Below are 25595 nucleotides of genomic sequence, written 5' to 3'. Positions count from 1 at the left end.
ATACATAACCAAAAGACACACGCAAGAACGTCCATAGCAACATTATTCATAACTCCAAACTGGACGTTATCCAAAGTTTCCTCAAGAGTTGAATGAATAAATTGTCATATATTCACATAACAAAATACAACACAGCAGTGATTTTCAATGTGTGTTTTTTTTACTTTTCACCCCGAGGATATGTTTTTATTGATTTTAGAGAGAGAGGAAGGAAGAGAGAGAGAGACATCAATGTGAGAAACACTGATTTGTTGCCTCCAGTACCTGAGATCGAACCCACAACCTAGTTTTGTGCCCTGACTGGGAATCGAACCCATGACCTTTTGGTGCATGTGACAACATTCCAATCAACTGAGCCACCCGCATTTGAAAATGCAGAGTAGTTTGATCTGGCTGAACAAAGGGCTGGTCCACCCAGGGGCTGTTGGGACAATAGGCCCCACTTCTCAAGACTGGGCCTTCGGAAGCATAACCTGCAAGGGTATGTAAGGCCAGCTAGAGAGGCAGTGTCTGAAGATCTGAGCGTAGAGCACTGGATTTTTGTTTTCTGCTTTGTCCTGAGATTTTGTTACCAATAAACACAGATGAATTTACCGTGAAGCTAATGACACTGAAGCTTCAAGGCCCTTTACTTTTGTGAGGCTCTGCTAGAGACCACAGCAAAATGTGTTGACATGGTCACACATAAATACCTTTTTTAAGTCTGTAAAACTCAGCTCCTCTAATGGCAGATCTAACTGCTCCTTCCACTATAACCTCTCTTCCATTATATTTTCTATCAGGTGGCACTGGAGCGGGGTATTGGCCTTTTTTGGCTAAATGAAAGTTGAGTGGAGATGGATTTACTTTGGGTTTGATGGGATATATCCATAGTCATATATGTCTTTACGTTACTGTTAGCCATCCTGTGTAGGAATGGCTTCCAGAAATGTTTCTATTGTCTACCATACCAACTGACCTGGCATGGTGACGTAAAGGGCAAGACCAGAGGAGTGTGTGAGCATGGACAGTGGCAGCCGACACAAGGGATCATGGAAAGAAACAAGGCTTCAACTCTATGGAGCCAGATGCTAGTCTGTGGAAAATTCTCTCACATCTTACAACTAATACATAAAAGAAAATTGACAGGGTTCTCAAATTTGACGGCAATCCTAAAAATTTATATGATCTTACCAGTAACAAGTTTGAAGCCTAAATAAACTTCTAAACTATCAGTAATCAATATAAATCATTCACACTATAAGAAAGCCTAAATGTATCTTTCTATTCTCTCCACAAAAAATATTACAAAATCATTGTCATTCAAAGATGCAAAGTATGAAGCCCCCAAAATGTGAAAAAAGTATTACAGAAGATTGAGAAGTAAATTATTTTTATGTATTTTGTTATATTGCTAGTATCTTAACATTCATACTATTGATTTTTCTTAATCTAAGTAATTTTTATATCTAATTTTGAATTTGTAATTTTGTATATTTTTTGTTAAAAAAGGCCCCTAACTTGTTTAAGCTTCAGGTCCAACAAAACCTGGATGTACCCCTGCAGGGCAATTTAAAAAGCAGAGTTTTCTACGATACTTTTGTTGCCTGTCACAAACTATGAGAGACACCCACTTCGGTGAATCCTGCTATATGTGCTTGTGGTGGCGATGGGCTGGGGCTGGTCGTACACCCCCGCCCAAGCCCAACACCCAGGGCGGGGCTCCCGCATCGGGGTGGGTAGCGGGCCTGGGAGGAAAGGTATGAGTTTCAGAGGCACTGCAGAAATGCGGGGTAGAGAGCCGAGGAAGGGAAGAGTGGGGGGCCATGTGCAGGCCGCAGCACTCCGGGCAGGGCGGCCGCAGAGGCTGCTTTTGTGGAGACTCTCAGGACCTACTGATGGGGAGCAAACTGTCTCGGGCTGCCCTGACCCGACCCGACCCGACCATGACCGAAAGATCAAGGGCAGGGACGGTTACCTCTTGGGAGGCCCCTCCCTCTTCTGCCACCTTTCAGCCAATAGAACTCAGGCTCGGGACTTCGGAACACAGGACTGTCTCAGGAACAGCTGAGGGTAGAACTCAATAGCAGAACACTGGGTACCGGTGAAGGGGTGGGCACTCTGGGCCGCGAGGCCACGGAGAAAGTGCCAAGCACTGCCTTAGTTAAGGCCTCAGAAAAGATCACCACTAACTACCTTTTCATTCCTCTCTGGCCTGTCTGGCTAACAGCCAGATTTTCCCCAATCAGCACCCCATTACGGTGAGACCATGATTAAGATAATTTGTCCCTCTTTACACAGGTTGTGATGACCTTGTGTGGCTTGTTTGTCCCAGCCACAGACCTCTCTGCCATCTTCACTGCCCGCTGCCCGGCAGGCAGGAAGCATCCGCATAATGCTCAAGAGGGAGCCCGGAGTCCTGGGCTCCCTGACCAGACTCCTAATGGCAGAATCTGTATTTCACCCTTCCCTCACTCTTAAAAAAAAAAAAAAAGTGCTTTTCTTGTTGGCAAGTTGCAAACACTTAAGATATCTCCTAAATAAGTTTTTAAAATTTGTAAGACTCTTAGAATTGTGCCTACCATATTGCAAGCAAGCTCTATGTAACCATTTGTTAAAATGTTTAAAAAACCCTCTGTATCTTCAAGGATCTAAGTTTGAAAAACCACAGAAACCCGTTAACAACTCACCGGGACTTTACATAGTAGTGCCTGACTCCTAACTGGCTTCTCCTCAAAGCCTCAAGGAAGAAAAGTTTTATGGGGGAACCTAAAAGTTACTAAATGGCCTGGTGACAGTCACTCTGAAAAGGAAGTGAGGGGGCTTGGAGGGAGGGGTGGGAGAGCAAATGCTCCCCCTCAACCCCCCCAACCAAAATACAGTAGGTCTGCTTTCCAGGAAGATTGTTCCTCAGAGCTTCATCACGCTAGCTCCTAAGGTGCGGGGATCTCCTTTCTGTACAGGAGGGAAAGGTGATGGAGCCTAAGGTTAGCCTCACAACACTCCTTTAAGCCATGCATTCCTTACAGACTGAGTCTTGGGTCTTTAAAACCACAGAGGGAGGGCCCTCCAACACTAAATGTGTTCACTCAGTGTTGAAGGTTAACTTTTAAAAGGGGGTCAGAGGATTCATACCAAGGTAAGGCACTATCCACTGCGCTCACGACGACTCACTTCAAATTTAGGATTGAAAACAGCCTGATTTTAACACTGTGGGAAAGCTTACAGAGCGTTTTCAGACTGCTAGACCTGAAAAAGAAAATGCTGTTTGAATACCAAGTCAATCTCCGCTCAGGGCTCCTTCTCCGTCCGTCTGTACCCCCAGATCGCCAGAGCACAGTCATGAACCTCAGCAAGCAGGGCAGGAGGAAGCCGCCTTCCCCCTCAGCCCCAGCCCTCCCTGAGGGCCCTCAGGGAACCAACACCCACGGATTCATCCCACAATATGAACCGTGTCCCTCATGCGTATCAGGCGCTGCTGAAAATACAGAGGAAAATGTGGGGAACAAAACGCACAAAAATGAAAGCGAGAAAAGAAAGGGGCTGCATTTTCAAACTCGCAGGTTTAAGTTCTGCTGCTTGGTTTCCATCCTGCGGGCCGGTTATTAACAAGATCCTCCAATCACCGAGTGGAAGCCCTCTGAGGCTGTGGGTCAGAGGAAGTCGGCACGCGGGATGCTGGAGGAAAGACAAACAGCGAGCCTCCCAGGTCTCCAGGCAGCGGGGGTTTAAAGCTGGGGAAGCCACACCCACGTCCTGGCCACTGGATCCGTTCAAAGGTCTTTAAAAATCAACAGCTGTGGCATTCAAACCAGGGAGACAACTTTAAAGCCCTGGGCTGATTAGCACAGTCCACACAGTCTAACCTGCTCTCTGCTACGCGAAGGTCAAGTCACCCACAGTCACCGGCCCAACTGCCGCAGGAGCGGGGCCGCGCGCCGACGGGGTGGCTGCCACCGCCAGGGGAAGAAGGTGCTCACCTCCCCGCTCCTGGGTGGAGAAGGTAAAGGGGCGGTCTGTGCAGGAAACGCACACAAAGGCTTCTTTCACTGTATCACGCCTGGGTCAGCGGTCACCAGCCGCCCACCGCACACGGCCGGGCCGGCGGGTCCCGCTTCCCGCTCCGGGACCTCCCCGCCCCGGCCCAGCCCCGGCCCTCCGGCCCCGCGGCCGCACGTGGTCCTGGGCCCGGTTCCCACGAGCCCCTCCGGTCTGCCTTTACTTCTGATAGGACTTTCCTAAGTGCCGAGTGGGAGTGATGCGGCAGCGCCCGCCCGGCCCGCAGGGCTGCGCTCCTCGGACCGTGCCCGGGCGGAGGGCCCGGCGCTCACCTGTCCCGCCCGCAGCGCCAGCTGCACCGCCAGTTGGAAGCACTCTTCCCAGGGGCCCCCGGCGGGCGCCGCCTCGTCCTCGCCGCTCGGCTTCATCGCGGCCTCGCCTGGCCCCGCCACCTCCAGCCCCCACGCCGGCTCCCCACCGGCTCCCGCGGCTCCAAAACCAGGCTCCGCACTCAGTCTTCTTACTCCCGCCACTCGCGCCTCGGCCTCCACCAGCCCCGCCGCGGTGCCGCGGGAAGGGCGAGGAGCGCGCCGGGCGGGGGAAGCCGCGCCGCGCGCCCCGAGCCCCGCCCCCGCCGGGCCCCGCCTCCGGCACGCTCGGCCCCGAGCTTCTCCCCGCCCCTCCCAGCGCCAAGCCCCGCCTTCCTCTGCGGGCCGACCGACCGCGCGGCCGGCTCCCCGCCCCAGCCCGGTCCCCCCGGCTCTCTGCCCCGCTGCGGCTTCACCCGAGCCCCGCCCCGAGCCCCGCCCCCTCGCCGAGCCCCGCCCCGCCGGGAGCTGAGCGCCCCGGCACGTTTCACCCGAGCCCCGCCCCTCGTCCCGCGCATCCTGCCTTCCGCTCCTCCCGGCCCCGCCCCTCTCCGTCAAGCCCCGCCCCCTCCTCGCTCACTCGCACTCGGGTCCCGACTCGTAGGGCGGGGCAAGGGAGGGTGCGGGGGACCGCGGGCCTAGGGCCGAAGCCCGGGAGCCCGAAGGGAGCCGGGTTGGGGCCGGCTGCCGCCCGGCGGGCACGCGTGGCCGAGGCCGGGGCTCAGCCCGGCGGCGACGCGCTGCGGGCGCCGGCTCGTCGGCTCCGGCGGGGGGCGCCTCTGAGCCTCCCGTCCGGGCGGGCTGCCCGCGCACACGTGGCGCGAGGCGCGGTCGGATCCTAAAGGAACTTTCTTCAACCCCTAACGGGTCGCTCGTGGAGTGGAAGACGCGCCCCTGGGTGCCCGGTGCTGTCCTCAGCGGCTCGGCGGGCCGCGGGCGCGAGCCCTTGGCGGAGGGCGCGCAGCTCCTGTGTTCCCTGGGGCGCGGACGCGAGCGAGCAGCTTTCCCCCGGCTGAAACCGGGCGCTACGGCGGCAGTCCCTGGGCGTTGGTGACTGTCTGAACGCAGAGCTGCGACGTGGAGCGCTAACTGTGACAGCCCCCTCTGTAATGAGCAATGACCTTTTCCACCTTCGGTCCTTCAACGCGGCTGAACCCTGGTACCCCCTAAACATAAGTAAACAAAAGGCATTTCCCAAGAGAGAGGCTCCGTGGTTTCCAGGGGTTTAACTTTATAAGCCGGGCTGCCTACCACTGCTTTATAAAAGATGCTGACTCACTTAAAGTTATTCTGGAGCGCCGGGACTCTGAGCCTGGAACAATGGGAGATTGTGCGAGGAGCTCGAGGGGATGTCGTTTACCCAATTAACCTAAAATGGGATTAAAGGTTCTTGGCTTTTGTTCACGAGCACTTTATGTTAAATAAGTTTCACAGTACTCATTGTAGAGAAACTGTAGGTGTATGTGGTATGAGACAAAAATTACAAAGAACAAGGAATTAAGAAGCCAGAGCTTAATTAAAGAATTAAGAAGCAGGCTTTTAGGCTCTACTCTGGCCTAGCCCAGTCTTCTAGTCCCACAGCTCAAAAAGCTAGGCCCAGAATCACCTCACTCCAGCTATAGGCCAGTTTGGGGCAGCTAAGGGCATGCTCTACACCATCATTTTTTGTTCACCTTTGTCATGATTTTCAAGATAGGGAACTGGACTTCTAAAAATAATTAAGACTGTGCTCTGAAGGCTGCATCTTAAAATTAAATACATTCAGTTGTTGATTTTCACAGCAGTTTTTCATTAGAGATTACCAGGCAAAAATTAGAAGTGATGAAATTTCTGTTTGGCCTCTTTTCGACTCCCCTTTCTGAACACCTCTCCCCCCACCTCTACTTTCCACCTGGATCAATCTGAAAGCTCAGTTATATCTTTAGATAAACTTTTATTACAGGTCCCAGCCTATCTAAATATCTAAAGAGAAAGTTTTCATAACTTCCTTGTCTAACTTTCAAATATCCTAAGGCAGAATCATGTGGTTTTTACCAGTACGAAGTTTGGAGCCTAAGTTTGGAGCATATTTTCCTAAGTTAACATATTGGCTTCAGTTCTTCCTTGCTCTGTGGATTTGAGCAAGTTACAAATAACCTCTTTGCCTCAGTTTCCTCAACTGTGAAAAAAAAATTTTGGTATGTGTTATATGGGTTAATATACACGTGCTTTGTACTTGTGTGTTTACTAATGTTACCAAAAACTTGCTCACCACCAGTGTAGCCTCCAGTGATCAGTATACAGCATGGCACATAATAGGTGCTTAATCAGTCTGTTAATCATTGAATGCTGAAATCAGCTTTTTCTAATGGACAATCCAAGTTTCTCTTGTTTTAGTGATAATTCTCCATGGCAACATAAAACATTCTTCACCAGTCTGCACGTTGCCTCTTTAATGTGGGAAACCACATTAATTTTGGTAAGGCCCCAGAGCACCGCCCTCTGCCTTGAATGCCTTTCCTAACTGCTCTTCCACACCCCCACCCCCAGGGGGCATGCTGGTCACCAGGAAGAGGTATGCAAGGTGCCTGCACAGGGTCCTTTGTCTCCTGTGTCTCGCCCTTTATGTCCTGATTAATCTGGAAGTCCCTTCTGCTCATGTCCTTTCTGGAATAAAGCAAAATCTAAATAAACAGTGTGAAATGAAGTTTTTCTTTTTTCTACCTACTTCTCTGGCTTCCTGGTTATTTTGAAATATGATATTATTCTCCAGGGCCAAGATGTGCTGATTTGGACATTTGCTGAACTTTTTTTTTCCTCTTTTTTTCATCTCATCTAAATCCCTAGAAATGGGCCCAGGATAATATCTGACCATTCTTAACCTCATATATGAAAAGTCGTCATCATGGGCTGAATTGTGTCTCCTCTAAAATTCATATGTTGACTCCAAACCCCCAGTACTTCATTATATGACCATATTTGGAGATAGGTCTTTTAAAGAGATAATGGCATGCAACAGACTGATGAATTTCAAAGGGAAGGGGGGGTGGTGGGGGGGAGAGACTAACCAAAGAATTTATATGCATATATGGGTAACCCATGGACACAGACAATAGTGCAGTGAAGGCCTAGGGAGGGGTCAGGAGCAGGGTGGAGGGGGTCAATGGGGAAAAAATGGGGACATCTGTAATACTTTCAACAATAAAGATAAATATTTTAAAAATAATAATTAAATTAAAATGAGGTCATATGGGTGGGCCCTAATTCAGTATGGCTGGTGTCCTTACAAGACGACAAAACTGGACACAGTAACAGAAAGAGGGAGGAGGTCATCTGCAAGACAAGGAGAGAGGCCTCAGGAGAAACCAAACCTGAGGACACCTTGATCTTGAACTTCCAACCTCCAGAACTGTGAGAAAATGCATTTCTGTCGTTTAAGCCCCCAGTCTATAGTACTTTGTCATGGCCGCGCTAACAAACTGATATAGTTGGGAGCCAGAGGTTTGCCTCATGCATCACTGTGCTTTGGGCTATCAGGAGCTCTTCTCAGTCCAGAGGCCTTGTAAAGGGCAGTAGGGAGCAAAGCTCTACAGGACAGAACAGCAGAGGGAAGGGACCCTTCTGCCCAGAATCTGGCAGTTACAGGGTTACTTATGCAATAGAGTCAGCCAGCACCACAGCTTCTCACTAAATTAAGTCATACAGGTATTTCAATGTGCACAGCCCTGCAACAAAGAGCAATTCTAGGAGTCCTTGCAAAAGGTACTGTTCCAGCAGAATTGTCTCTAAAAAACATTCTCTGCGGGGTTATTTCTCCTCCTTTATTGCCACTATAAAACTGATGATTCTTTTTCCTACCCTGGAAAAATCTCTCAAGTCACTATTTCTCATTGAGAAAGGGATTAATGTGGTGGTCATTACCTTTCCTGCGGAGTGTGACCTGTACCAGGTACTCCCTGAGAATTCACACAGTGTGTTGGCTTTCAGAACATTGCAGAGCTTTTCTGGGACTCTTATTTCTTCTTTCCTATGCCCCCCACTCTCTCCTACCACGACCCCACAGTCATAGATAGGTCCTGGAGACGATGAAATTGGACTTCAATAATTGGTGCCGCTGCTATTCTGTTAAACTTTAACATGCAAGGCGTCAGTCCTATAAAAAAATTATTTATAATAAATAGGTCCCACTTATACCATTGTGATGAGCTAGTTATTAATTATAGGAAAGGAGCAAAGGGGGAAGCCAGACATTATAAGTATGGCCATTTGGGCAGCTTTACCAGGAAGCTGCCACTTTGTACTCCCCAGGAAACCACTGTCCATTCCCTGCAGATTACTGGGGGGTTGGACACTGGACAAAGGGGAGATGAATGAATGCACAGTGAGTTGGGGTGACAAAGGGAAGGTGCCTGTCAGTCAAACTTGGGAACAGAAATCATTGGCCAGAGGGGGCAGGGCACTGCAAGCCCAAGAAAATTTAGGGATACATAATCCCCTAACAAAGAAGCTCTTGGTTCTTGGCTCTTTTGTGGCTCCCTTGCATTCACCTGTGTGACTCACAGCCATGTGGATCCCACATTCAGTGAACTGATGGACTACAGAGGAAAACACAAACTAAGCTAGCCTGATGCTGAATTGGACTATGCCCTAACATGGAGCGAAAACTCTGGATAACGGCGCTAATTCTAGCCCTACTGAAGTCATAGATACACTTTTTCCATGGCAAGACAGAGAGAGGGAAATGGAACCCTGGAAACTCAGGGGTATAATTCCACAGAAATAAAGCTTTCTACAACATCTCATCCTCCCACAGGGCTTCTGGAAATTCTTATTCCAGTGGCACCCCAAGAAACGCACATCCCAGCAACAGGTGAGTATGAGGAGATCTCCCCACAAATAACACTACCAAGAAGGGACCTGGGCTTCCTAAAATATTTAATATTTTCAATATTTCCAGTTCCATGCATCTGAAATTCTTCATGATGATGTTTATGAAATTAGTGATTCAGAGCAGATGATATTTCATAATCTATAGACTCAGAGGTATACAACATGTACCTCTTTTTATTTCCTTATAACTGAATTTTCTTTCTAGCTTCCCCTCCTGCATGATAGCAGAAAGCTGAATATTTATTTCCAAGACAACTCAGTCATGTCGATGACTTTTCAGACATTTCAAGTTTAAAATTCAATCAATTCAGCTTTGAGCTGTCCCCCTTTCCCCAGGTAGGTCCATGTAAACGGGACTCGGCCTTAGAAGAAGACATTCTCCCTTGGACCTCACTCTGTCTCACACTGGCAGATGCTGAGATGAGACCTGCTGGGTCCAGCTCCTGCAGTCATTCCTCCCTTTGGCCAGCCCTCACTTGAGGAGCCCTGGCCATCCTAGTTTGGATATTGACTGAGCCACATGCTAGTCTCTTCCTCAACCCCCCAGGTCACTTCAGTTCATGGATGAGCCCTTTCAGCAGCACTGTGGTTTTGGGAGGCTCCCCATGGGGGACTCCCAGCCTGGTCCTCTCATCTTGGACATTTTCTACTTGGCTGGCATTCCCTCCTCCAAGCTGGTGTCATGCAACAGGAAACTAGGGCCATGCATGCTTCCAAGGTTCCATGGGAAGGGACTCAGGCATCTTAGTTTTCCAGGAAAAATCATCTTCTCCCACTGCTCCCAACTCTGCCCTTCTGCAGGAAAGGGCAGGGTGCCTGGCCTTAGAATATAACTCTTCTTTCACAGAGCTCCTTCTCCGCTCATCTGCCACTCTCCTACCCCATCAACTAGGGACAGGAGGGACATGCGATTTGCCTCATTATATCTTTTTCTAAATGTGTACTTTGTCAGCTCTAACCAAAGGAGCAGTGCTCTATTCTGAGTTCTCCTGTGATAGGTGGCCCCGCCCCCTTAGGGTAATTCACCCTCAGATTTCACTACTTGAATGGGGAAGGTTTTGGGGATTAAAATAAATGGAAATGGGAACATACTAACCAATTCTTCTGTCCACCTGTATTTTAAAATTGGATAGTTTACAGGAAACGTTTCTCTGCCTTTTTATTGAATGCTTATGTCCCATTTGCAAAGGTGTTTTGTTTTGTTTTTAACCTAAAAAGGCACTGTTGCATTACCCTGGAGAAAGTTTGTATGTTGGTACATAGAAAAACGCTACAAGGTTAATAATACTATTTGAGAAGAAGACACAGTGAGACTCTGCTACATTTGATTCAATTTTCAAAACACTTGGCATTTTGAAATGGTTGGAACAATGACCAACACTGAGCCAAGGAAACTTGTCTCAAAGCTTTATGTTTTCATTACACACACACTAGTTTTTGAGTGTTGATACATGCACCCTCTTTTTCGGGTTGTTTTGGTGACACAGCAGAAAGGGGGAAATGCGTGAATGTACTCAGCATTGCCAGGCCTCTTTCCTCACCTAACATATCTGCATTTTCCATATATTCGTCTCCATAGTTTCACATGTTGTACTCCTTCTTTTGTAGCCATCTGCACTAGCTCCAAAGCTTTGAGTTCAAGGAACAAGCAGGCTTCTTACATCAGCTATGTGGTATAGAGCAATTTAAAAAGTTCACATGCCTCTTGGCACTGGCCTGGCAGCTCAGTGGGTCAAAGCACAAACAAGAATCAAAAAATGAATGCATGCATGGATGGGAGGAGCAACGTGCCTCCCTCGCGCTCTCTCTCTCTCAAAGATGGATTAAAAAAGAGAAAAAATAAAGAGTTCACATGCCTTTTGAAGGAAATTTACCCCGCTTCACCCTGGTAACATACAACACCCTTCCCCCATACCTATATTTTTCTGTTGTTGATGCAAAAAAAGAGATGCTTCTCCCGTATTCAATTTCCTCCCCTTTGCGCTCTGGTTCCTTCTAATACATTCTCCTTTGGAACGTCATTTCAACAATGATTTCAACTCCCTACATCCATTGCCACTGACTATTTCTTCGTTCTTGCCGAACGCAAAAACATGCTGATGTCACTCTCTTCCTAACTGTCCCTTGACGAACTTGGACACGTTATTTTTTGTTTTTCTGTTTTAACCCTAGGTCTAATCCTAACCCTAAACATCTCGCTAAACCTAGCCCTAAAAATAACCCTAACACTAGGTCTAATCTTAAACCTAACCATCCTCCTAATCCTAGCCCAACACATAACCCTAACCCTAGGTCTAGTCCTAACCCTAACCATTCTTCTAACCCTGCCCCTCAACATAAACCTAACCCGAGGTCGAATCCAAACCCTAACATTCCTCCTAATACTAGCGCTCAACCCTAACCCTAGCTCTAATGCTAACCTTAATCATCCACCTAACCCTAGCCCTCAACATAACCAAACCTCAAGGTCTAATCCTAACCCTCACCATGTCCCTAAACCGAGCCGTAATCATAACCCTAACCCTAGCTCTAATCCTAACCCTAACCATATCCCTACCGTAGCCCTCAACTGAAACTAACCCTAGGTCTCATCCTAACAATAACTTTCTTCCTAACCCTAGCCCCCAATATAACCCAAACCCTAGGGCTAATCCTAACCCTAACCATCCACCTAACGTAAACCCTCAACATAAAGCTAACCCTAGGTTGAATCTTAACCAAAACCATCCTCCTAACCCTAGCCCTCAACATAAACCTAACATTAGGTCCAATCCTAACCCTAACAAGCCTCCAAAGCCTAGCCCTCAACATAACCCTAACCATAGGGCGAATCCTAATGACAACAATACTCCTAAGCCTGTCCCACAACATAAACCTATCACTAGGGCTAATCGTAACCCTCACCATGTCCCTAAACCTAGCCCTGAACATAACCCTAACCCTAAGGTCTAATTCTAACCCTAATCATCCTCCTAAACCTAGCCCTCAATTTAGCCCTAATCATAGGTCTAATCCTAACCCTAATGATCCTCCTAATCCTAGCCATCAACATGACCCTAACCCTACGAGTAATCCTCACCCGAAACATCGTCATAAAGAAAGCACAAAACTGAACCCCTACCATAGTTTTAATCCTAACGATAAACATCCTCCTAAAAATACCCTAAACAGAACCTAAATCCTAGGTGTAATCTTAACCCTAACCATCCTCCTAAACCTAGCCATCAACCTATCCCAAACTCTACGTCTAATCCTAACAAGAAACATCCTCCCAAACGTAGCCATCAACATAAGCATTACCTTAGGTCGAATGCTAACCCTAACGATCTCCCTAAACCTAGCCCTTGACATAACCCCAACCCAAGGTCTAATTCGAACCCTGACCATCTCTCTAACAAAGCCCTCAACATAACCCGAACCTTAGGTAAAATTCGAACTCGAAACGTTGCTCTAAACATAGCCCTCAACATAACCCTAACCCTAGGTCGGATCCCAACCCTAACCGTCTGTCTAACCCTAGCCCTCAACATAATCCTAACCATAGGTCCAATTCCAACACTAACTGTCTGTCTAACCCAATCCCTCAACATAACCCTAACCCTAGGTCCAATCCCAACCCTAACCGTCCCTCTAACCCTAGCCCTCAACATAACCCTAACCCGGGGTCCAATCCCAACCCTAACCGTCTCTCTAACCCTAGCCCTCCACATAACCCTAACCCTAGGTCCAATCCCAACCGTAACCATCTCTCTAACCGTAGCCCTCAACATAACCCTAACCCTAGGTTCGATCCCAACCCTAACCGTCTCTCTAACCCTAGCCCTCAACATAACCCTAACCCAAGGTCCGATCCCAACCCTAACGGTCTCTCGAACCGTAGCCCTCAACCTAACCCTAACCCTAGGTCCAATCCCAACCGTAAATGTCTCTCTAACGCTAGCCCTCAACCAAACCCTAACCCTAGGTCCAATCCCAACCCTAACCCTCTCTCTAAACCTAGCCCTCAACATAACCCTAACCCTAGGTCCAATCGCAACCCTAACCGTCTCTCTAACCCTAGCCCTCAACATAACCCTAACCCTAGGTCCAATCCCAACTCCAACCCCCTCTCTAACCCTAGCCCTCAACATAACCCTAACCCTAGGTCTGATCCCAACCCTAACCGTCTCTCTAACCCTAGCCCTCAACATAACCCTAACCCTAGGTCCAATCCCAACACAAACCGTCTCCCTAACCCTAGCCTGAACATAACCCTAACCCTAGGTCCAATCCCAACCCTAACCGTCTCTCTGACCCTAGCCCTCCACATAAACCTAACCCTAGGTCCAATCCCAACACTAACCGTCTCTCTAACCCTAGCCCTCAACATAACCCTAACCCTAGGTCCAATCCCAACCCTAACCGTCTCTCTAACCCTAGCCCTCAACATAACCCTAACCCTATGTCCAATCGCAAACCTAACCGTCTCTCTAACCCTAGCCCTCAACATAACCCTAACACTAGATCCAATCCCTACCCTAACCGTCTCTCTAACCCTACCCCTCAACCTAACTCTAACCTTGGGTCCAATTCCAACCCTAACCCCCTCTCTAACCCCAGCCCTCAACATAACCCTAACCCTAGGTCCAATCCCAACCCTAACCGTCTCTCTAACCCAAGCCCTGAACATAACCCTAACCCTGGGTCCAATCCCAAACCTAACCGTCTCTCTAACCCTAGCCCTCAACCTAACCCTAACCCTAGGTCCAATCCCAACCCTAACCGTCTCTCTAACGCTAGCCCTCAACCAAACCCTAACCCTAGGTCCAATCCCAACCCTAACCCTCTCTATAAACCTAGCGCTCAACATAACCCTAACCCTAGGTCCAGTCCCCACCCTAACCGTCTCTCTAACCCTAGCCCTCAACATAACCCTAAACCTAGGTCCAATCCAAACCCTAACCCCCTCTCTAACCCCAGCCCTCAACATAACCCTAACCCTAGGTCTGATCCCAACCCTAACCGTCTCTCTAACCCTAGCCCTCAACATAACCCTAACCCTAGGTCCGATCCCAACCCTAACTGTCTCTCTAACCCTAGCCCTCAACATAACACTAACCCTAGGTCCGATCCCAGCCCTAACCGTCTCTCTAACCCAAGCCCTCAAACTAACCCTAACCCTAGGTCCAATCCCAACCCTAAGCGTCTCTCTAACCCTAGCCCTCAACATAACCCTAAACCTAGGTCCAATCCAAACCCTAACCCCCTCTCTAACCCCAGCCCTCAACATAACCCTAACCCTAGGTCTGATCCCAACCCTAACCGTCTCTCTAACCCTAGCCCTCAACATAACCCTAACCCTAGGTCCGATCCCAACCCTAACTGTCTCTCTAACCCTAGCCCTCAACATAACACTAACCCTAGGTCCGATCCCAGCCCTAACCGTCTCTCTAACCCAAGCCCTCAAACTAACCCTAACCCTAGGTCCAATCCCAACCCTAAGCGTCTCTCTAACCCTAGCCCTCAACATAACACTAACCCTAGGTCCGATCCCAGCCCTAAACGTCTCTCTAACCCAAGCCCTCAACCTAACCCTAACCCTAGGTCCGATCCCAACCCTAACCGTCTCTCTAACACTATACCTCAACATAACCCTAACCCTAGGTCTGATCCCAAACCTAACCGTCTCTCTAACCCTAGCCCTCAACATAACCCTAACCCTCGGTCCAATCCCAACCCTAACCATCTCTCTAAACCTAGCCCTCAACATAACCCTAACCCTAGGTCCTATCCCAACCCTAACCGTCTCTCTAACCCTTGCCCTCAACATAAACCTAACCCTCGGTCCAATCCCAACCCTAACCGTCTCTCTAACCCTAGCCCTCAACATAACCCTAACCCTAGGTCCAATCCCAACCGTAACCGTCTCTCTAACCCTAGCCCTCAACATTGCCCTAACCCTAGGTCCAATCCCAACCCTAACTGTCTCTCTAACCCTAGTCCTGAACGTAACCCTAACCCGAGGTCCAATCCCAACCCTAACCGTCACTCTAACCCTAGCCCACTCATAACCCTAACCCTAGGTCCAATTCCAACCCTAACGTCTCTCTAATCCTAGCCCTCAACATAACCCTAACCCTAGGTCCAATCCCAACCTTAACCGTCTCTCTAACCCGAGGCCTCAACATAACCATAACCCTAGGTCCAATCCGAACCCTAACCGTCTCTCTTACCCTAGCCCTCACCATAACCCTAACCCTACGTCCAATCCCAACCCCACAGTCTCTCTAACCCTAGCCCTCAACTTAACCCTAACCCTATGTCCAATCCCAACCCTAACCGTCTCTCTAACCCTAGCCCTCAACATAACTCTAACCCTAGGTCCAATCCCAACCCTAACCGTCTCTCTAACCCTAGCCCTCAACATAACGCTAAACCTAGGACCAATCCCAACCCTAACCGTCTCTCTAACCCTAGCCCTCAACATATCCCTAACCCTAGGTTCAATCCCAACCCTAACCGTCTCTCTAACCCTAGCCCTCAACATAACCCTAACCCTAGGTCCAATCCCAACCATAACCGTCTCTCTAAACCTAGCCCTCAACCTAACCCTAACCCTAGGTCCAATCCCAACCCTAACCGTCTCTCTAACCCTAGCCCTCAACATAACCCTAACCCTAGGTCCAATCCCAACCCTAACCGTCTCTCTAACCCTAGCCCTCAACATAACCCTAACCCTAGGTCCAATCCCAACCCTAACCATCTCTCTAACCCTAGCAATCACCATAACCCTAACCCTAGGTCCAATCCCAACCCCGCAGTCTCTCTAACCCTAGTGCTCCACATAACCCTAACCCTAGGTCCAATCCCAACCCTAACCGTCTCTCTAACCCTACCCCTCAACAAAACTCTAACCCTAGGTCCAATCCCAACCCTAACCGTCACTCTAACCCTAGCCCTCAACATAACCCTAACCCTAGGTCCAATCCCAACAACGACCGTGTCTGTAATCCTAGCCCACAACCTAACCCTAACCCTAGGTCCAATCCCAACCCTAACCGTCTCTCTAACCCTAACCCTCAACATAACCCTAACCCTAGGTCCGATCCCAACCCTGACCGACTCTCTAACCCTAGCCCTCAACATAACCCTAACCCTGGGTCCAATTCCAACCCTAACCGTCTCTCTAACCCTAGCCCTCAACATAACCCTAACCCTAGGTCCAATCCCAACCCAAACCGTCTCCCTAACCCTAGCCTGAACATAACCCTAACCCTAGGTCCAATCCCAACCCTAACCGTCTCTCTGACCCTAGCCCTCCACATAAACCTAACCCTAGGTCCAATCCCAACACTAACCGTCTCTCTAACCCTAGCCCTCAACATAACCCTAACCCTAGGTCCAATCCCAACCCTAACCGTCTCTCTAACCCTAGCCCTCAACATAACCCTAACACTAGATCCAATCCCAACCCTAACCGTCTCTCTAACCCTACCCCTCAACCTAACTCTAACCTTGGGTCCAATTCCAACCCTAACCCCCTCTCTAACCCCAGCCCTCAACATAACCCTAACCCTGGGTCCAATCCCAAACCTAACCGTCTCTCTAACCCTAGCCCTCAACCTAACCCTAACCCTAGGTCCAATCCCAACCCTAACCGTCTCTCTAACGCTAGCCCTCAACCAAACCCTAACCCTAGGTCCAATCCCAACCCTAACCCTCTCTATAAACCTAGCGCTCAACATAACCCTAACCCTAGGTCCAGTCCCCACCCTAACCGTCTCTCTAACCCTAGCCCTCAACATAACCCTAAACCTAGGTCCAATCCAAACCCTAACCCCCTCTCTAACCCCAGCCCTCAACATAACCCTAACCCTAGGCCCGATCCCAACCCTAACCGTCTCTCTAACCCTAACCCTCAACATAACACTAACCCTAGGTCCGATCCCAGCCCTAACCGTCTCTCTAACACAAGCCCTCAAACTAACCCTAACCCTAGGTCCAATCCCAACCCTAAGCATCTCTCTAACCCTAGCCCTCAACATAACACTAACCCTAGGTCCGATCCCAGCCCTAACCGTCTCTCTAACCCAAGCCCTCAACCTAACCCTAACCCTAGGTCCGATCCCAACCCTAACCGTCTCTCTAACATTATACCTCAACATAACCCTAACCCTAGGTCTGATCCCAAACCTAACCGTCTCTCTAACCCTAGCCCTCAACATAACCCTAACCCTAGGTCCGATCTGAACCCTTACCGTCTCTCTTACCCTAGCCCTCACCATAACCCTAACGCTAAGTCCAATCCCAACCCCACAGTCTCTCTAACCCTAGCCCTCAACATAACCCTAACCCTAGGTCCAATCCCAACATTAACCGTCTCTCTAACCCTAGCCCTCAACATAACTCTATCCCTAGGTCCAATCCCAACCCTAACCATCTCTCTAACCCTAGCCCTCAACATAACCCTAACCCTAGGTCCAATCCCAACCTTAACCGTCTATCTAACACTAGCCCTCAACATAACCCTAACCCTAGGTCCAATCCCAACCCTAACCGTCTCTCTAACCCTAGCCCTCAACATAACCCTAACCCTAGGTCCGATCTGAACCCTTACCGTCTCTCTTACCCTAGCCCTCACCATAACCCTAACGCTAAGTCCAATCCCAACCCCACAGTCTCTCTAACCCTAGCCCTCAACATAACTCTATCCCTAGGTCCAATCCCAACCCTAACCATCTCTCTAACCCTAGCCCTCAACATAACCCTAACCCTAGGTCCAATCCCAACCTTAACCGTCTATCTAACACTAGCCCTCAACATAACCCTAACCCTAGGTCCAATCCCAACCCTAACCGTCTCTCTAACCCTAGCCCTCAACATAACCCTAACCCTAGGTCCGATCTGAACCCTTACCGTCTCTCTTACCCTAGCCCTCACCATAACCCTAACGCTAAGTCCAATCCCAACCCCACAGTCTCTCTAACCCTAGCCCTCAACATAACCCTAACCCTAGGTCCAATCCCAACATTAACCGTCTCTCTAACCCTAGCCCTCAACATAACTCTATCCCTAGGTCCAATCCCAACCCTAACCATCTCTCTAACCCTAGCCCTCAACATAACCCTAACCCTAGGTCCAATCCCAACCTTAACCGTCTATCTAACACTAGCCCTCAACATAACCCTAACCCTAGGTCCAATCCCAACCCTAACCGACTCTCTAACCCTAGCCCTCAACATAACCCTAACCCTAGGTCCAATCCCAACATTAACCGTCTCTCTAACCCTAGCCCTCAACATAACCCTAACCCTAGGTCCAATCCCAACATTAACCGTCTCTCTAACCCTAGCCCTCAACATAACTCTATCCCTAGGTCCAATCCCAAACCTAACCATCTCTCTAACCCTAGCCCTCAACATAACCCTAACCCTAGGTCCAATCCCAACCTTAACCGTCTATCTAACACTAGCCCTCAACATAACCCTAACCCTAGGTCCAATCCCAACCCGAACCGTCTCTCTAACCCTAGCCCTCAACATAACCCTAACCCTAAGAACAATCGCAACCCTAACCGTCTCTCTAACCCTAGCCCTCAACATAAGCCTAACCCGGGGTCCAATCCCAACCCTAACCGTCTCTCTAACCCTAGCCCTCAACATAACCCTAACCCTAGGTCCAATCCCAACCCTAACAGTCTCTCTAACCCTAGCCCTCATCATAACCCTAACCCTAGGTCCAATCCCAACCCTAACCATCTCTCTAACCCTAGCCCTCAACATAACCCTAACCCTAGGTCCAATCCCAACCTTAACCGTCTATCTAACACTAGCCCTCAACATAACCCTAACCCTAGGTCCAATCCCAACCCTAACCGTCTCTCTAACCCTAGCCCTCAACATAACCCTAACCCTAGGTCCGATCTGAACCCTTACCGTCTCTCTTACCCTAGCCCTCACCATAACCCTAACGCTAAGTCCAATCCCAACCCCACAGTCTCTCTAACCCTAGCCCTCAACATAACCCTAACCCTAGGTCCAATCCCAACATTAACCGTCTCTCTAACCCTAGCCCTCAACATAACTCTATCCCTAGATCCAATCCCAACCCTAACCATCTCTCTAACCCTAGCCCTCAACATAACCCTAACCCTAGGTCCAATCCCAACCTTAACCGTCTATCTAACACTAGCCCTCAACATAACCCTAACCCTAGGTCCAATCCCAACCCTAACCGTCTCTCTAACCCTAGCCCTCAACATAACCCTAACCCTAGGTCCAATCCCAACATTAACCGTCTCTCTAACCCTAGCCCTCAACATAACCCTAACCCTAGGTCCAATCCCAACATTAACCGTCTCTCTAACCCTAGCCCTCAACATAACTCTATGCCTAGGTCCAATCCCAAACCTAACCATCTCTCTAACCCTAGCCCTCAACATAACCCTAACCCTAGGTCCAATCCCAACCTTAACCGTCTATCTAACACTAGCCCTCAACATAACCCTAACCCTAGGTCCAATCCCAACCCTAACCGTCTCTCTAACCCTAGCCCTCAACATAACCCTAACCCTAAGAACAATCGCAACCCTAACCGTCTCTCTAACCCTAGCCCTCAACATAAGCCTAACCCGGGGTCCAATCCCAACCCTAACAGTCTCTCTAACCCTAGCCCTCAACATAACGCTAACCCTAGGTCCAATCCCAACCCTAACCGTCTCTCTAACCCTAGCCCTCAACGTAACCCTAACCCTAGGTCCAATCCCAACAATAACCGTCTGTCTAACCCTAGCCCTTAACATAACCATAACCCTAGGTCCTATCCCAACCCTAACCGTCTCTCTAACCCTAGCCCTAAACATAACCCTAACCCTAGGTCCAATCCCAACCGTAACCGGCTCTCTAAACCTAGCCCTCAACCTAACCGTAACCCTAGGTCCAATCCCAAACCTAACCTTCTCTCTAACCCAAGCCCTCAACCTAACCCTAACCCTAGGTCCAATCCCAGCCCTAACCGTCTCTCTAACCGTAGCCCTCAACATAACCCTAACTCTAGGTTCGATCCCAACCCTAACCGTCTCTCTAACCCTAGCCCTCAACATAACCCTAACCCTAGGTCCGATCCCAACCCTAACGGTCTCTCGAACCGTAGCCCTCAACATAACCCTATCCCTAGGTCCGATCACAACACTAACCGTCTTTCTAAACCTAGCCCTCAACATAACACTAACCCTAGGTCCAATTCCAACCCTAATCGTCTCTCTAACCCTAGCCTTCTTCATAACCCTAACCCTAGGTCCAATCCAAACACTAACTGTCTCTATAATCCTAGCCCTCAACATAACCCTAACGCTAGGTCCAATCCCAACCCTAACCGTCTCTCTAACCCTAGCCCTCAACATAACCCTAACCCTAGGTTCAATCACAACCCTAACCGTCTCTCTAACCCTAGCCCTCAACATAACCCTAACCCTAGGTCCAATCCCAACCCTAACCGTCTCTCTAACCCTAGCCCTCAACATAACCCTAACCCTAGGTCCAATCCGAACCCTAACCCCCTCTCTAAACCTAGCCCTCAACATAACCCTAACCCTAGGTCCGATCCCAACCCTAACCGTCTCTCTAACCCTAGCCATCAACATAACCCTAACCCTAGGTCCGATCCCAACCCTAACCGTCTCTCTAATCCTAGTCCTCAACATAACCCTAACCCTAGGTCCGATCCCAACCCTAACCGTCTCCCTAACCCTAGCCCTCAACAAAACTCTAACCCTAGGTCCGATCCCAACCTTAACCGTCTCTCTAACCCTAGCCCTCATCATAACCCTAACCCTACGTCCAATCCAAACACTAACCGACTCTCTAACCCTCGCCCTCAACATAACCCTAACCCTGGGTCCAATTCCAACCCTAACCGTCTCTCTAACCCTAGCCCTCAACATAACCCTAACCCTAGGTCCAATCCCAACCCAAACGGTCTCCCTAACGCTAGCCTGAACATAATCCTAACCCTAGGTCCAATCCCAACCCTAACCGTCTCTCTGACCCTAGCCCTCCACATAAACCTAACCCTAGGTCCAATCCCAACACTAACCGTCTCTCTAACCCTAGCCCTCAACATAACCCTAACCCTAGGTCCAATTCCAACCCTAACCGTCTCTCTAACCATAGCCCTCAACATAACCCTAACCCTATGTCCAATCGCAAACCTAACCGTCTCTCTAACCCTAGCCCTCAACATAACCCTAACACTAGATCCAATCCCAACCCTAACCGTCTCTCTAACCCTACCCCTCAACCTAACTCTAACCTTGGGTCCAATTCCAACCCTAACCCCCTCTCTAACCCCAGCCCTCAACATAACCCTAACCCTAGGTCCAATCCCAACCCTAACCGTCTCTCTAACCCTAGCCGTGAACATAACCCTAACCCTGGGTCCAATCCCAAACCTAACCGTCTCTCTAACCCTAGCCCTCAACCTAACCCTAACCCTAGGTCCAATCCCAACCCTAACCGTCTCTCTAACGCTAGCCCTCAACCAAACCCTAACCCTAGGTCCAATCCCAACCCTAACCCTCTCTATAAACCTAGCGCTCAACATAACCCTAACCTTAGGTCCAGTCCCCACCCTAACCGTCTCTCCAACCCTAGCCCTCAACATAACCCTAAACCTAGGTACAATCCAAACTCTAACCCCCTCTCTAACCCCAGCCCTCAACATAACCCTAACCCTAGGTCTGATCCCAACCCTAACCGTCTCTCTAACCCTAGCCCTCAACATAACACTAACCCTAGGTCCGATCCCAGCCCTAACCGTCTCTCTAACCCAGGCCTCAAACTAACCCTAACCCTAGGTCCAATTCCAAACCCTAACCCCCTCTCTAACCCCAGCCCTCAACATAACCCTAACCCTAGGTCTGATCCCAACCCTAACCGTCTCTCTAACCCTAGCCCTCAACATAACACTAACCCTAGGTCCGATCCCAGCCCTAACCGTCTCTCTAACCCAGGCCTCAAACTAACCCTAACCCTAGGTCCAATCCCAACCCTAAGCGTCTCTCTAACCCTAGCCCTCAACATAACACTAACCCTAGGTCCGATCCCAGCCCTAACCGTCTCTCTAACCCAAGCCCTCAACCTAACCCTAACCCTAGGTCCGATCCCAACCCTAACCGTCTCTCTAACACTATACCTCAACATAACCCTAACCCTAGGTCTGATCCCAAACCTAACCGTATCTCTAACCCTAGCCCTCAACATAACCCTAACCCTAGGTCCGATCCGAACCCTTACCGTCTCTCTTACCCTAGCCCTCACCATAACCCTAACGCTAAGTCCAATCCCAACCCCACAGTCTCTCTAACCCTAGCCCTCAACATAACCCTAACCCTAGGTCCAATCCCAACATTAACCGTCTCTCTAACCCTAGCCCTCAACATAACTCTATCCCTAGGTCGAATCCCAACCCTAACCATCTCTCTAACCCTAGCCCTCAACATAACCCTAACCCTAGGTCCAATCCCAACCTTAACCGTCTATCTAATACTAGCCCTCAACATAAACCTAACTCTAGGTCCAATCCCAACCCTAACCGTCTCTCTAACCCTAGCCCTCAACATAACCCTAACCCTAGGTCCAATCCGAACCCTAACCGTCTCTCTAACCCTAGCCTTCAACATAAGCCTAACCGGGGGTCCAATCCCAACCCTAACCGTCTCTCTAACCCTAGCCCTCAACATAACACTAACCCTAGGTCCAATCCCAACCCTAACAGTCTCTCTAACCCTAGCCCTCAACATAACGCTAACCCTAGGTCCAATCCCAACCCTAACCGTCTCTCTAACTCTAGCCCTCAACATAACCTTAACCCTAGGTCCAATCCCAACCCTAACCGTCTCTCTAACCCTAGCCCTCAACGTAACCCTAACCCTAGGTCCAATCCCAACAATAACCGTCTGTCTAACCCTAGCCCTTAACATAACCGTAACCCTAGGTCCTATCCCAACCCTAACCGTCTCTCTAACCCTAGCCCTAAACATAACCCTAACCCTAGGTCCAATCCCAACCGTAACCGGCTCTCTAAACCTAGCCCTCAACCTAACCCTAACCCTAGGTCCAATCCCACACCTACCCGTCTCTCTAACCCAAGGCCTCAACCTAACCCTAACCCTAGGTCCAATCCCAGCCCTAACCGTCTCTCTAACCGTAGCCCTCAACATAACCCTAACCCTAGGTCCGATCCCAACCCTAACGGTCTCTCGAACCGTAGCCCTCAACATAACCCTACCCCTAGGTCCGATCACAACACTAACCATCTTTCTAAACCTAGCCCTCAACATAACACTAACCCTAGGTCCAATTCCAACCCTAATCGTCTCTCTAACCCTAGCCCTCATCATAACCCTAACCCTAGGTCCAATCCAAACACTAACTGTCTCTCTAATCCTAGCCCTCAACATAACCCTAACGCTAGGTCCAATTCCAACCCTAACCGTCTCTCTAACCCTAGCCCTCAACATAACCCTAACCCTAGGTTCAATCAAAACCCTAACCGTCTCTCTAACCCTAGCCCTCAACATAACCCTAACCCTAGGTCCAATCCCAACCCTAACCGTCTAACCCTAGCCCACAACATAACCCTAACCCTAGGTCCAATCCGAACCCTAACCCCCTCTCTAAACCTAGCCCTCAACATAACCCTAACCCTAGGTCCGATCCCAACCCTAACCGTCTCTCTAACCCTAACCCTCAACATAACACTAACCCTAGGTCCGATCCCAGCCCTAACCGTCTCTCTAACACAAGCCCTCAAACTAACCCTAACCCTAGGTCCAATCCCAACCCTAAGCATCTCTCTAACCCTAGCCCTCAACATAACACTAACCCTAGGTCCGATCCCAGCCCTAACCGTCTCTCTAACCCAAGCCCTCAACCTAACCCTAACCCTAGGTCCGATCCCAACCCTAACCGTCTCTCTAACACTATACCTCAACATAACCCTAACCCTAGGTCCAATCCCAACATTAACCGTCTCTCTAACCCTAGCCCTCAACATAACTCTATCCCTAGGTCCAATCCCAACCCTAACCATCACTCTAACCCTAGCCCTCAACATAACCCTAACCCTAGGTCCAATCCCAACCTTAACCGTCTATCTAACACTAGCCCTCAACATAACCCTAACCCTAGGTCCAATCCCAACCCTAACCGTCTCTCTAACCCTAGCCCTCAACATAACCCTAACCCTAGGTCCAATCCCAACATTAACCGTCTCTCTAACCCTAGCCCTCAACATAACCCTAACCCTAGGTCCAATCCCAACATTAACCGTCTCTCTAACCCTAGCCCTCAACATAACTCTATCCCTAGGTCCAATCCCAACCCTAACCATCTCTCTAACCCTAGCCCTCATCATAACCCTAACCCTACGTCCAATCCAAACACTAACCGACTCTCTAACCCTCGCCCTCAACATAACCCTAACCCTGGGTCCAATTCCAACCCTAACCGTCTCTCTAACCCTAGCCCTCAACATAACCCTAACCCTAGGTCCAATCCCAACCCAAACGGTCTCCCTAACGCTAGCCTGAACATAATCCTAACCCTAGGTCCAATCCCAACCCTAACCGTCTCTCTGACCCTAGCCCTCCACATAAACCTAACCCTAGGTCCAATCCCAACACTAACCGTCTCTCTAACCCTAGCCCTCAACATAACCCTAACCCTAGGTCCAATTCCAACCCTAACCGTCTCTCTAACCATAGCCCTCAACATAACCCTAACCCTATGTCCAATCGCAAACCTAACCGTCTCTCTAACCCTAGCCCTCAACATAACCCTAACACTAGATCCAATCCCAACCCTAACCGTCTCTCTAACCCTACCCCTCAACCTAACTCTAACCTTGGGTCCAATTCCAACCCTAACCCCCTCTCTAACCCCAGCCCTCAACATAACCCTAACCCTAGGTCCAATCCCAACCCTAACCGTCTCTCTAACCCTAGCCGTGAACATAACCCTAACCCTGGGTCCAATCCCAAACCTAACCGTCTCTCTAACCCTAGCCCTCAACCTAACCCTAACCCTAGGTCCAATCCCAACCCTAACCGTCTCTCTAACGCTAGCCCTCAACCAAACCCTAACCCTAGGTCCAATCCCAACCCTAACCCTCTCTATAAACCTAGCGCTCAACATAACCCTAACCTTAGGTCCAGTCCCCACCCTAACCGTCTCTCCAACCCTAGCCCTCAACATAACCCTAAACCTAGGTACAATCCAAACCCTAACCCCCTCTCTAACCCCAGCCCTCAACATAACCCTAACCCTAGGTCTGATCCCAACCCTAACCGTCTCTCTAACCCTAGCCCTCAACATAACACTAACCCTAGGTCCGATCCCAGCC

At 49.5% G+C, this 25595-nt stretch overlaps 1 protein-coding gene and 1 pseudogene across 2 annotated transcripts in view; both read right to left on the bottom strand.

The window, feature by feature from the left end:
* IMPA2 (inositol monophosphatase 2) overlaps positions 1–4599 on the bottom strand; it is a 42429-nt gene extending 37830 nt beyond the window's left edge. The window contains exon 1 of the mRNA XM_081150039.1: positions 4311–4599. Coding sequence (XP_081006165.1) covers positions 4311–4406 — 96 coding nt within the window. The 5' untranslated portion in view covers positions 4407–4599. The remainder of the gene's footprint in view (positions 1–4310) is intronic.
* Positions 4600–9763: 5164 nt separating this feature from the next.
* The window catches only part of LOC308562306 (large ribosomal subunit protein uL22 pseudogene), a 35238-nt pseudogene continuing 19406 nt past the window's right edge, over positions 9764–25595 (bottom strand). The window contains exon 2 of the transcript in view: positions 9764–9889. The product of the transcript in view is annotated as a large ribosomal subunit protein uL22 pseudogene (transcript). The remainder of the gene's footprint in view (positions 9890–25595) is intronic.

Source organism: Miniopterus schreibersii (genome assembly GCF_964146895.1).
Source record: "Miniopterus schreibersii genome assembly, chromosome: 10".
NCBI classification, from domain to species: Eukaryota; Metazoa; Chordata; class Mammalia; order Chiroptera; family Miniopteridae; genus Miniopterus; species Miniopterus schreibersii.
Note: the sequence above shows the minus strand (reverse complement) of the source record. Positions and strands in the feature narration are given on the sequence as shown.